Source organism: Sphaeramia orbicularis, chromosome 18, assembly GCF_902148855.1.
Source record: "Sphaeramia orbicularis chromosome 18, fSphaOr1.1, whole genome shotgun sequence".
NCBI classification, from domain to species: domain Eukaryota; kingdom Metazoa; phylum Chordata; class Actinopteri; order Kurtiformes; family Apogonidae; genus Sphaeramia; species Sphaeramia orbicularis.
Window position 1 is genome coordinate 13,196,463 of NC_043974.1, and position 14,741 is coordinate 13,211,203.

General features: G+C 33.9%; 1 protein-coding gene across 1 annotated transcript in view; it reads right to left on the bottom strand.

Annotated features, from left to right (window-relative positions):
• Window positions 1-14,741, bottom strand: part of arhgef40 (Rho guanine nucleotide exchange factor (GEF) 40) — a 145,794-nt gene that overhangs the window by 52,746 nt on the left and 78,307 nt on the right. The window contains exons 18-20 of the mRNA XM_030162728.1: window positions 13,851-14,221; window positions 7,588-7,837; window positions 3,611-3,700 (exon numbers count right to left, since the gene is read on the bottom strand). Coding sequence (XP_030018588.1) covers window positions 3,611-3,700; window positions 7,588-7,837; window positions 13,851-14,221 — 711 coding nt within the window. The remainder of the gene's footprint in view (window positions 1-3,610; window positions 3,701-7,587; window positions 7,838-13,850; window positions 14,222-14,741) is intronic.

Below are 14,741 nucleotides of genomic sequence, written 5' to 3' on the forward strand. Positions count from 1 at the left end.
CAGCTGCAGTTGTTGTAGATGTTGGTTAATATGAACTGTTAATATGCACCTAATAAATAAATAAATAAATAAATAAATAAATAAATAAATAAGGGGGGCAGGAGCAAAAATGCCCCTGGTTAAGACAAAATCCCTTGATGAGCTTGACCGTTGGAGAAGAAACAGTCCATGTAACATTACTGACCAGATGGGAGGACATTGATGTCACCTGGAACAATGTGGTCTAAAATCAGAGAAGGTCCCTGATTGGCCACAGATACATGAGGGAACACAACAGGTTCGGAATGACGACAAAACTATCTGCTTTTGTGTGATGATGCAGGTTGAGTTGGATATGTTATCTCAGGGGTGTCAAACTCATTTTGGTTCAGGGGCCATATTTAGCCCAATTTGATCTCAAGCGGGCCAGACCGGTAAAATAATGACTTAATAACCTATAAATAATGACAAATCAAAGTTTTTCTTTTTGTTTTAGTACAATAAAAACCAAACAATTAAATTATGAAAATATTTATATTTTACAAAAAAAGATGTGAATAACCTGAAAAAACAGAAATTTAATTTGAAAAATTAGTGCAGTTTTAACAATATTATGCCTTGACTTATTATTTATACATGTACATTTACACACAGTGTTACATAAACATTTAGTAACAGGCAGAATATTGTTAAAATGTTGGTGTTTGGAACTAAAATTTGAACAATTTTTACTTTTTTTTTTTTTTTACATCTCTTATTATTAACACAACTACAGATCACAGTGGATCCATAAATGCACAAAACATTGAGAAACAGGCAGAATATTGTTAAAATTGCACATTTCGGGTTGTTAATCTTTGTTTCTATTTATGTATTTACTTGCATTTTATTGTTAAAGAATAGTTTTGTAAATGTAAATATTTTCACAGTGTAATGTTTTTTTTTTTTTCCACTTAAATTTTTTCCACATAATTTTTCCACAAAGAAAATTTGTTGTTGTCATTATTTATGGATTATTGTGTTGTTATTTTTAATGTAGATCACATTGGTCTGTATGTGGAACCTGAACCAAAATGATTTGGACAGCCTGGACTGTTCAGGTTCATTTCTGCACTTTCATCCTGCGGGCCAGAATGGAACCTTTGGCGGGCCAGATTTGGCCCCTGGGCCGCATGTTTGACATCTGTGTGTTATGTGATATCTATACATTTTTTTCCCCACACAGAGCCTTCTGAATGCTAGATCTAGTGAATTTAACAGTGCTCGATTCTGTTTCCTTTGTGTAATGTCAGTTTTTCCGTTGATCAACAAACAAAATGCAAGACAGTGACCGCATACGCCATCTCTGTTTTCACCGTCATAATAACCCATTACTGAAATGATCCCCATCATCATTCAGCCTAAACAACAGCTTCACATCCTTCATCACCATTACAATAACCATAAACTCCTCTGAATCCATAACCAGAATGAGTTCAAGCTGTTTTTAAGCGGCTGCAGGATGTGACATGAGCACACTGCCTCCCTGTGGTGATACCTAAGACATACTCCTTTATGAGAATGACTTCAATGTAGGCTCGGAGATCTTAAGCGCTGTGATCTCTCCTTGTAAAGTCCTCATAGTAATCTCATGATGCTGTCGATGTATTAGTTTTAGTTAATTGTAGCTTGTGAGCTCAAATTACTTTCTTTATAATCCGCCTTTAATTGGCTTTTCTAGTGTACATTAAACATGTAATTAGCTTTACTGTACACAGCTCATTTTTAATTGCACCACAGTTGAATAAAGCTACATTAATTGGTTTGTGCTTGTGATGTGCTCTAAATTTTCTTATAATGATGTTTTCACTCTGTACTTCAAGGATTTTTAATAAGAAAGTGAGAAAATAAAAATGTTATGAGCCTTACTCATCTACTTTCTTTAAATAAGTGGGTATGCCAGTCACAAAACTGAGTAGTTTTTCTGATTGAGATTATGACACTACTTCTATGTAAGGCGAGGAGACATACATGGAGTATTAACATTCCAAACTGCATGTATCAGAACACACTTATTATCAATGAAACACCAAAAAATCCTATTTGGTTATTTTGACAGTCACTAAAAATAACACTGTGTCTTATAATCTTCATGTTGTTCATCAGCTTATAGTTTGCAATATAGCTCTGTTAGCTTAGCTCTATTAGCTTAGCTCTGTTAGCTCAGCTCTGATTTTAGACAGAAAACAGCCACAGTAAAACTACAAATCCCCTCTGTTTTCTGTACAGTTTGTATTGTCAATAACTGAAGTAAAGTTCTGTTTGGAATCGAACAAACAAGGTCAGAACAGTCACAGTTTAGTCTGAATAAATGTAGCATAATAAAAATAGAAACATCCCATAATGACTTAACCCTCCGGTATCCCGTCCAGCAAGGCCCTTACTAAGCACCAAGTGTGCCTTTTTGGCACACTTGTGGTATACTGTCAAAAAATGTTTCATACAGTTTGTTTGTAATTCTTTTACACTTTTTTCTATTTCATCAACTTGAGCCATGAATAAAAATACCAAATACTCAATAATTGTCACATTTTTTAACCCTTTAAATGCTGTGTTTGTAATGTAAACAAACCATTTTTTTGGATGCAAAAAACAAAAAAAACAAACAAAAAAAATTTTCAATATACTACATAAAAAGTGGATCACATATTATTTGATTTTTGCAGCCTGGTATATGTCAATGATTAACTCCAACACTGGTTAATTTGCATTATTATTTTTGGCGCTAGGTCAAATGATCAAAAATACTAGCATCTGTCACCAAGTGTGCCAAAAAGGCACATCTATAAATCAAACTATGAAATATTATATATTGATTTAGGATTTTAACAATATTATACCAGTTACCAAATGTTTATGTAACACTGTGTATAATGTACATGTATTAATAATAAGTCGAGGCATAATATTGTTAAAATGGCACAAATTTTTCAAATGACTTTTTTTTTTTTCAGGTTATTCACATCTTTTTTTGTAAAATGTAAATATTTTCATAATTTAATTATTATTTTTTTACTAAAACGAAAAGAAAAAAACTTGGATTTGTCATTATTTATAGGTTATTAAGTCATTATTTTACTGGTCTGGCCCGTCTGAGATCAAATTGGGCTGAATAAGGCCCCTGAACTAAAATGAGTTTGACACCCCTGCTCTAGCAGCAAAACCATTGGCTGAATTCATGCTAAATTGGGTTTATAGAATGCCAGTGACCCAGAATAGAACTGATTACATTTTGGGAAAAGTAGGTCAAAGTTCTGATTTTTTATGAATTTTTTAAATCTTTTTTTTTTTGCCCATTTACTTACAATGTGCAAAATTTCACATGTCTATAAAAACATCCATTTTGTTTAAATTTACTTCAAACTTGGCACATATATAGAGGCAGTGGATATGCTGACGTCAGCACATGCATAGACATGATGACATCAGCTGGATCGATCCCAAAATAAGATGCAATACGTGCGAGGGGCGGGGTTTGTTGTGCCGGGAACTGTTTGTTTAAATATTAAATAATTCATGCAGCCCCTTAAAGAAACAACACTGTGGACAGGATGTACAGTTAATTCAAGACAAAAATGACAAAAACGGTCACCTTGAAGTAATCTGCAGCCTGTGTGACCAGTGGAGAGTCCAGTTCTGGTTTAGTCCTGATGTAGTGGGAATACTCCAGAAACTGCTCCCGCTGTAAAAAATATGAGAAGTGAGGAAAGTACAAATGAGAAGAAAAGATGAAACTGATAAGAATATTCTTCTACCATTCAAGATAATACAATTATTATATTATTAATGTTATTTTTTCCCTTTTCTCTCCTCTATGCATTAGATTCAGATACTTATTTTATGACGGTTTTAACCGTGTTTTGTTTTTATAGTTAAAATGGGACTATCATCACTATCTCAGTATTTTTAAGTCAACAACCCTCACTAAGGTTTTCACACTTTTCTTATTTACTTCAAAATTCCAACTCACTGAAATTAAGGTTGACAATAGGCCTGTAACGGTACACGTACCGAACCGAACCGTTTCGGTACACACCTGTTCGGTTCGGTACACAGCTGTACCGAAACGGCACAGTCTTGTTGAGAAAAAGAAAAAGGAACGAAAGACATTGTTTGATGCGGAACTTTAAATACGCGCAAGTTTCACACGGACATATTTAAGGACGCATACATTGACCCGAAATACGAAATAGCAGCTGATATAAGGTAAAAAAAAAAAAAAATATGATGAGAACCTGGAAGGAAGAGACTGAAGACCCTCCACCATCAGTACAGTCCAGTTTGGGATCACTTCAGGTCCCGGTGAAAGACAACAACGAGGAAAGAGACGGAGATAAGACGAACGCTGTGTGGCCCCTGGGAGCTACGGTAGTTCTAAAACACACTAGCTCGCTCTCTCTCTCTCACGCACGCTGTATACCAGAGGAATAGAACTCGGAGTTGGACGTTGAAAGTATATAAAAATGAAGTTTCACTTTCGTTTCACGCCAGCGTTAGTTACGTTAGTTATGGACCGGACCGCACCCCCCGGCTCCGACCAAAAACAAACAAACAAACAAACCATCCCCCAGAGAAATCGCACCTTGCGTGTGCGCACACGCGCACACACTAGCACACACACGAGTACACAAAGTGTCCTAAACAGTTTGTTCTCTGTCCTAAAATAAATGATTTGGTTAAGTTTGTTGTCAATGTTGCTCTTCAGTTTGTTAAAACAGAATACCAGTTTACCCTCCTGTTAATGGTGAACTACATGCAGAATTTTTTGGTTGATATTTTTATGCAGACTGTGAATTGACAGAACTGTGATTAGATTTTTGTTGTTTGTTCAAAACTACCTTTCAGGGAAAAGTGTTATACTAATGTTTAAAATACATTTAGTAATATTAATAATTTATTTTATTTTCTATTTGATTTATAGCAGCAGAATTATATTACTCCTATTTTTCTATATTCTATTGTGTCCAAAAATTGGGGGGAAAATGTTCAAAAATTCAAATGTATGAAATACATTTTGAGGGGTTTTCTTTCTTCCCGTACCGAACCGAAAAAAACCGAACCGTGGCTTTGAAAACCGAAAACGTACCGAACCGAAAATTTTGTGTACCGTTACAGGCCTAGTTGACAACATTAAATGTAAAAGCGCCTTTAGAATAAGTGTATAATAATGCATTAGACTTAACCCTTAAAGACCTAGAACGATTTATGTGGTGACCTCTAAAGAAGGTTCCTCTATATTTAAGTGATTTATCACCAGTTCTTTGAATATTTTCCTCTACATTTTGCATTCTTCAGTAAAATCTGGTATTTTCCTACATTTCATTTACTGATTATGTAGATTTTTATACATCCTCAGAGTAAATCCAAAGCTTATTGTATTATATCCAATATATCATTCAGTCTCACTGATCCAACTCCATTGGTTTTACTGGCGAATCAATGTTTCAGAAGATGACGGTGTTTCCATGTTTATGACGGAGCCTCTGAACGTCCAAATGCGTCATATTGGATGACCATGAAAAGATGAGAAATTTGTATTTTACCTCAATTATTTATGTGTATCGATAGGATTAGTATTTCAGAAGTTATTAAACATTTGCGATAGGTAGATGCTTTTGGTCGCTGGCAACTGTTTAGGTTTTTGTGTGGGCTATTAAGAGCTTGTTGCATGTCCATTTCTTCAAAGAAATTAAATGCTGCACTTTTCTGACTTTATGAATTTTTCTTTCCTATCAATATTTCTGAAATGAATCAACAAAGGGGTGGGATTTAATAAGTTATACTACTTTTTCAAATATGCAAATGAAGTCATAGAAAAAGAGATTTGTAATCTCAATGAGCTTTTTCCTGGTTAAATAAAGGTTATAATAATAATAATAATAATAATAATAATAATAAGTTTTTCATGTATTCTTACAATCTGTTGTATTCTTCAGGACTAAAGCAGGATTACTTTGTTTGTTTTGTTGCATATTTAGTTAGTTTAGTTTTATTCCATACAACATGGTCAAACAAAATTTTTCGGCACTTGAAAAGGAGTGGGAGGAAGTTTAACTTTGTAAGATCACAGAGCAGTCCGAGTTCTAAAACTAAAATGATACTTTTTTTTATTGTGTTGCTTAGGGTCTATCAGACTGCTCCCATGTGGTTTGGAGAATATTGCCTTTATAACCCTTTGGAAAGTGAGCCTAAACTATGTGTCCACAAATGTGGACGTCATGCATGAAAGGGTTAATATAAACCAGGGGTGTCAAACATGCGGCCTGGGGGCCAAATGTGGCCCGCCAAAGGGTCCAGTTCGGCCCCTGGGATGTGCAAAAATTCCACATTATTGAACTGAACAAAGCAAAAAAAGATTAGCTTGAATTAAGGAAAAAATCTTGAATTAAGCCAAAAAAAAAAATCTTCAATTAAGTAAAAAAAAAAATCTTCAATTAAGCCAAAAAAAATCTTCAATTAAGTAAAAAAAATCTTGAATTAACAATTTTTTTTTTCTTTGTTTTAGTGCAAAAAATAACATTAAATTATGAAAATATTTACATTTACAAACTGTCCTGTAACACTGAAATGTGAATAACCTGAACAAATATGAACAACCTGAAATGTCTAAAGAAAATTAAGCACAATTTTAACAATTTTTCTTGCTGTTCCTCAGTGTTTAGTGTCTTTGCAGATCTGATCCATAATGCACATGGACAAATGAGAAGTTGAGGAATAATATTGTTAAAATTGCACAAAATTTTCTTACTTTTTAAATTTAAATTTCAGTTTTTTTTTGTTTTTTTTTGGGATAGTTTATAAAAGTAAGTATGTTCATAATTTAATGGGGTTTTTTTTACACTAAAACAAAGACAAAAATTTGGAGTTGTCATTATTTATAGGTTATTATGTTATTATTTTTCTGGTCCGGCCCACTTCAGATTAAATTTGGCTGAATATGGCCCCCTGAACTAAAATGAGTTTGACACCCCTGATATAAACTATAATACTTATACACACTTTAAATATTTCATACAAATACAATCATTAATAAATGTGGTAAAATCTCTTAATCGTGATAGTCTGTATTAATTCATTACAATAATATCTTATTTTATGCATTCTTCTATATTATAACTAGATATTCACTTCTTCAGATAATGTTCTATATTTTTTTTATTACATTTTAAAGTTTTGCTCCAGATTATTCTACAGAGATACACTGGCTTTTTATGTTTGTTGTACACTTCATTTTCTTGAAAACTTCAGTTCCCCTTAAGTTATAATTACTTTGCCTTGGCTCAAACATCTCCTGTAGACTGTAGGGGAGCATATGGTCATGGGCTTTATACATTATGATAAGAGTATTAAGGTTGACAAGATCGTATAGTTTTAGAGCATTTCATTTTACAAACAGTATATTTGAAATAAACTGAAGTTGCTTTTCTTCAAAAATTAGACTTCAAGATCTACTTCACTTAGATCTCAAATATCACTCTTTTTAATATTTTGTTTTATGAGCCAAAAACACAAAAACAAAAATAATATGTACAAGTAAGAATAGGATTCCTGCTCAAACTATAAACTCACATATTTGCTGAAGCAGTCTTGTTGCAATAAACTCTGCACCAGAGCGCCCTCCATGGCAGGAAGCAGGTACTGCGAGTGGAAGTTACTGAGGGTGGCCCAGTAGGGGAACAGTACGTCAGCCTTCCCCCTGATGGCGGCCGGTGTGTCTGAGAGCTCCAGTAAGGGGAGGTAGGTCTCTTCTACCCCCTTTAGGACGGTCACGTACTGCCTCTCAGAGCTCAGCATCCTACACCAGAGGAGGTAGAGCTTACTGCAGGACAGGAGAGCGAGAACATGGGTGAGAATATGAGCAAAAGAGCGAGCGAGAGAGGGAGTGAAAACAGCAGCAAGCCATGGACTGAGATCAAACACTTGGTAGTGATAAAATTATCTGAGATCGCATGCTGACTGATACAATTATTCTGAAACAGACTTCAGCTGTACTTAAATCACCCCAAAAAAAAAAAGAAAGGATGAATGACTTCTCTTCTTTCATGTCAGCCTGCTACGCTGTTAATGTAATTTATGACGTAGGTGTTATATTTTGGAACGTTTTGCCAACTTGGACCTTCTCCTTCACTATTTTTCACAGTCTCTCCCACACAAACATGCAGAAAAATGTAAACAAAAGGGATTTAAAGGAAATAAAAACAGATATAGTAAAAAAAAGAAAAAAAAAAAAGCCATCAGTGGATTGCAAAACTCCTCAGTTAGTTTAGTTGACTGTGTTTCCATGCACACTAATCATCTGCTTTTTTTCTCAAATTATGAAAAAGACAATACTCCTGAATCCGTTTAGTAGATGTAGATGGGCAATGAAAATGAATGCTCCTGTTATATACACTACAAAAAAAAAGTTAAGGATATTTCTTTTATTTTTTATTTTTTTTTGTCATTTTTGCCATTTGTAAATAAAACTGTCAGGTCCAAGGTTCTAATAGTTTTGGATTTTTCATTATAGTTTAATTTTATTTAGTTTTGCCTTTTTTCTCTAATTCAGTTAGTTTTAATTCATTTTTAGAGCAGGTTTGCCAGTTTTTATTAGTTTTCGTTATTTTCTTCTTTAATTTTTTTTTTTTTTTATTAGATATAGTTAACAAGACAATGTGGACAGAAAAACAACAACAACATATAAACAAAGGGAAACTCAAACAAATAAACAAACAAACCAAAAACAACAACAACAGAGTATTGACAAACAACAACAACAACAACAATGTCATATTACAATGAAAAAGATCATAAATGTAAATAGCAACTAAACCATATAGCTTGGTTAGGGGTGATAGGGAAAAGGGGGAAGAGGGAGGTGTAAATGAAAGTGAGAAAGAGAGAGGGGGGAGTGAGGGGGAAAATAATAATTGTTGTAATAATACAAAAATATTTAATAATACCAGTAGCCTAATTTGCTAGAATTATTGTGGCAGCGGTAGCGGCGGAGGCAGTCACAATACTACTAGTTAAATAATTTAATATTTGTAACAATGCATTTGTATCAGTTACTATCTGTTTTTTGTTTATATGAATCAGTTGAAATTAATATGGCTATGGGGGTGGGGGGGTAAATTAAAAAAAAAGAAAAAATTTTTTCGTTATTTTCTAAATGCTTAGTTTTAGTTTAGTTTTAGTTTCTTTATATCTTTTCTCTTCTTCTCCGTCGAATTCAAATAAATCCCATTCAGGACTCTGCTGCTTTCTCCCAACTTTAGTCTCCATGTTTCCAGGTAGAGTGGGGACCAGAAGACGACTAAACGACAAGTGACGAGAAGTGACGGACCGTTAAATATCGTATGGTGCCGCTAGCTAAAATTGCTTGAGGGAAATAAATCGATTTTATATCAATCAGACATTGACAAAGATGAAAACGAAAGGAATTTTATCCATAATTTTTATACGTTTTAGTTAGTTTTGTAAACACACAAAACCGTTTCAGTTAGTTATGTTTTTTTTTCTTTTAATTCTAGTTTTTATTTATTTCAGTTAACGAAAATGTTTTTACAATTCTAGTTTTCGTCGTTTCGTTAGTTTTCGTTAACGATAATAACCTTGGTCTGGTCATTAAAAAAAAATTGAGTTTCAATTCAATTCACACAAAAAAAAAAGTAAAAAGCGCTGTGCATAATCCCACTAAAAAAATAGGCCAAAAATTAAAAATATCCTTAAATTTTGTTTGTAGTGTAAATATTCTTGTTTAGCCAAAGTAATGCATACCCCATTGAATATAATGCAAACTCTGTCCCCGTTTTGTTCCTTCAAACACCTTCTGGAAAAAGTCTGGTTCAAAATATTCCTACACCTGTTGATATCCTCTGTCCTAATGTGTAACAGAAGGTATGTTATCCTTCTAACTTGAAAAATGTATCGTTTTCTACGGAGTCACCCTCTGTCGCATCATCAAATTAGCACGAATTGTCAAAGAATCCTCATAAAACCAGAATAACATCAGCATATCCCACATGTCTGAATCAAAAGGCTCATATTCTGAAAAAGTCTAATTTGGAATAATAGTGGAATGTTTATGTGCATGTAAATATACTCACTGGATATATTCAAAGGAATCAAACAGTTACAGAATCTGTCAGTAACATCCTATATTATAAAAGGGAAGTGGACTCTGTCTGTGTGTCTTGGGCATCACACAAAATCTACAAAGAGTTGACTGCTGTAGTTTGATATACTTATGTATTTTTGATCAAGAAAGAGACAAGTGAAAACGACAAGTTGATAGGACCAATATTTTTGGAGATATTGGTAATTTTGGAATACAATCGCCTCCCAATGGCCAATCACATTGCTATGCCCAGAATCATAGAATCATCACTGAAGTGGGTTTATTTATTTTATTTTATTTTATTAATTAATTCATTTATTCATTTCAAACAGGCAAAGAAACAAAATAAAACACAAACGGAGCAAATTAAGACAGAAACAAAATAACATTTAAATGAACAGAATCTATCTTCAAATACAGTTCAAGTTTGAATTTTGCACGGTCGAAAAGGAGTAGGAAGAAGTATAAACTTAACTGTTACCTAGCAACAGATATAACAATAGGGTCATGTTGCTATGGTGTCAAATTTCATGTGCAAAAATAGACATACCAGCTGAGAGGTTATTCAACTGAATATGCCAGTGGAATTTACCAAGAAAGTAAAGGAATGAAGTGTATCAGAGGGTCTAGAGCACAGGGGTCAAACATGCGGCCCAGGGACCAAATCTGGCCCGCCAAAGGTTCCATTCTGGCCTGCAGGATGAAAGAGCAAAAATGAACCTGAACAGTCCAAACCATTTTGGTTCAGGTTCCACATACAGACCAATGTGATCTCCAGTAAAAATAACAGCACAATAACCCATAAATAATGACAACTACAAATTTTCTTTGTGAAAAATTATGGGGAAAAAATTTAAGTGAAAAAAAAAAAAAAAAGTGAAAATATTTACATTTACAAAACTATTCTTTCACAATAAAATGCAAATAAATACATAAATAAAAACAAAGATGAACAACCGGAAATGTGTAATTTTAACAATATTCTGCCTGTTACTAAATGTTTTGTGCATTTGTGGATCCACTGTGATCTGTAGTTGTGTTAATAATAAGAGATGGAATATTGTAGAAATTGTTCAAATTTTAGTCCCAAACTCCAAAATTTTAACAATATTCTGCCTGTTACCAAATGTTTATGTAACACTGTGTGTAAATGTACATGTATAAATAATAAATCGAGGCATAATATTGTTAAAATTGCACTAATTTTTCAAATGAAATGAAATTTCTGTTTTTTCAGGTTATTCACATGTTTTTTGTAAAATGTAAATATTTTCATAAATTAATTGGGGGTTTTTTGTACTAAAACAAAAAAAAAAACTTTGATTTGTCATTATTTATAGGTTATGAAGTCATTATTTTACTGTTCTGGCCCACTTGCGATCAAACTGGGCTAAATATGGCTCCTGAACCAAAATGAGTTAGACACCCCTGGTCTAGAGTTAACGATAATCCTAATAATCCCGCGATGACAGTTGACACCAAAATGCAGCAAATGGACAAGAAAGCGTGGTGACTTTTAAATTAAGTATTGAAATGTTCAGTCCTTCTGCTTCAGAAATGACATGATGACAAACAGCATGATGGGCAAGATAGACAGCAAAAGGTATGACTAATGGAACATCTATGATAATTTAGAAAGAGAAGGAGGCTACAAACTAAGGGGAGATCTAAATTTAAAAAAAATAAATAAAGTAAGAACTAAATGAAAAGTATGTGCATAACAAGCTGTGGAGTGACTTTGTGGAACAATCTAGAGCAGGAGATAAAATAAAGTACAAACATAAATATTAGAGCTGCAAGCAATTAATCGACTCGGTGGTTGAAGTCAATGCAAAAAGCCCCGATTCGATTAATCAACTCGAACTGATTGAAGGGAGATATTCTATTGCAGTTATTATCTTAACATTTTACATCGTGTACATGACTTCTATGTATGTAAAGAAAAAAAAAAAAAACACAAAAACATACTGAAACAGGGGAGCATTGACAGAAATAGTAAAAATATACAAAGCAACCCAAAATATAGTTAAAGGGAAATAACAAGTGTATTTCATATTTAGAGCTGCAACCGATTAATCGATTAGGTGCTTCAAGTGAATGCAAAAATTCCCGATTCGATTAATCGACTCGAATTGATTGAAGGGAAATATTCTATTGCAGTTTTCCTGAATTGAAGCTTCTTTGTGCGTCACAATAAGCGTCCGTGTGAAACACAACAGTGGAACCAATGTTTAACAGCAGAGAAAAGAAGGAAACAAAGCTTTGATTCAGGAGAACTGTGGTTGAATGATTTTTTTGGATCCTGTTGAGTCGATTAATCGGTTGCAGCTCTAATAAATATATTTAAAAATAGGTATAAAAAATTGTTTCTAAATAGGTATATGGAAGATGAGGGATAAAAATAGTATTTTCCCAAATACCATTTGTGGTTTCTTGGAATTAAGAGAGAGTAATTATAATTTCAGAGATTTTCATATTTGTGAATGGACTAAAGGGAGGACAAATATGAAGTTTAGGTGGACTGGGGTTGTGGGTGTGAAATTATGGGATGGACCTGATGATGCATTGAAGTTATTCACTCCTTTGGCAAAGTTTAAAAAAAAAAAAAAGAGAAAGCCTGAAGTTTAACATTATTTAGGAATGTTGAATCGAGATGGTAGATATGTTTTTGTTGTTGTCGATTTTTTTTTTTTTTTATGGTGTGAATGCTCGATGCTGTACACACTTAATTTGATGTTAAGTGGTGTATCAGGTGTAGGGATGTAATGATAACCGGTTTAATGATAAACTACGGTAAAATTGCCAACAGTTAGTATTACCGTTTAAATTTTAATTATCATGATAACCGCGTTTGATTACCGCACTTTTAGGGGGAAAAAAAAACCCATGTAAAGATCTGCTTTTATGTCAAATATTTGAGTATAGTTTGAATTTATTACCATTTTAATTGTATATACCTAATATTTGGAACCGATATTCACTTTTAAAGTCTTTGAAAAGGTTCGTTAAGCATCTGTGTGTTATTTATGCAACAAATTATATACATTTTTCAAATCGGATTTTATATTTTTTGTCCTTTTGTGTTAATATAGTGGGTTAAAGTGAAAAAAATAATAGACAGATGATATAAATGAAGTTGTGCTGAGAAAAAGATACCAAACATGGGTATAGTAAACATTTGTTTATATAGTATATAAAGGCTAAATCAAAAGTACTGAAAAAAGGACAAAATAGGCTCAGACCACTAAGGGTTAATATTTGAATGTTTCTGCAACAGAAGGTACATTGTGCCAATTATTTTATTTTGTTTTTTATTTTTTTTAAAGACAACTTGGTTAAATTATTTCAGTGTGTGTATTAGTACTTTTTGAACATTTTGAGCACAATTTCGACAATACCGTGATAATAATGATAACCATGATAATTTTGGTCACAATAATTGTGATATGAAATTTTCATATCGTTACATCCCTAATCAGGTGAAAACGAGAGGCAAAAAAAAAGCTTTTGTTTGTAGCCTATTCCTTTTTTGGTTTTTATGTTTATATCAATTATTGTAATAAGTGCAATGATTAATGTACAAACCAAAATAAATTCACTCACTCACTCACTCACTCACTCACTCACTCATTCATTCATTTATAGCAAGTTCAGTCCACAAACAAAATGATGAGAGTTAAAAAATAAAAAATAAATAAATAAATAAAATAAAATAAAAAATGCATAAACACACCTCTGTGCAGTGGAACCAGCTCTGTCTGTCCCGGTCTCCCTCTCAGTCCTACTCAACAGCACATGTTGCCGTGGTGACCCGGTGTGGTCCACCACCTCCTTGCTGCTGACCTCCACCCCTCGGATCAGCACTCCTCCTCCTCCTCCTCCTCCCCATCCTGGAATGGCTGCGGCCATGCTAGTGGTGATGACCGGGTCAGCTAACGCCCGTCGGCCCAGCCAGGACATGGGGGAGTTTCGGCTCGGACCGCCCACCGGAGACTCAGCCGGTTTAGGGGTGGCCGTGCCTCTGCGGGGAGCCAGAAGAGCCTGGAGGTCGAAGCTTGGGTGACGCTTCCTGGGGGGTTTTTGAGGCAGTGGGGCGTCAGTGGGCTGTAGGATCAGATAGATGGTTGCACACATGATATTAGTTATAATACAGTTTCTGCCACTCAGGGTCTCATTAAAACAACAACAAGACACAGAAATCATGTCAGTTTTTTGGTTTAACCCAATGGTTCCTAACCTTTTTTGACTCGTTACCCCATTTTTACATCAAAAATTTCTGGCGACCCCAGAACGCAGTTAATTTTTTTTTTGTTAAAATTAATTTGTTTTTGATCCTATGATAAGTTTGTTATACTATGTTGCAAATAAATGTTAATTGTAGTTGACATTTAGTCTATATAATGTATATTATTATGGACTGAGGCAGTAAAGCCAGGTGTAGATTACTGCACAAAGTGAGAATTTGATTTTCCTTGGTCAGGATATGTACAGTCAGTCCAGCTTGGATTTACAAGGCTGACAATTAATACTAAACAAACAAGAACTCAAACTATGAATTATGAAAGAGCTGCAGCATCTGAAACCGACCACAATGAACATTTGACAGATAAACAGAACCACAGTG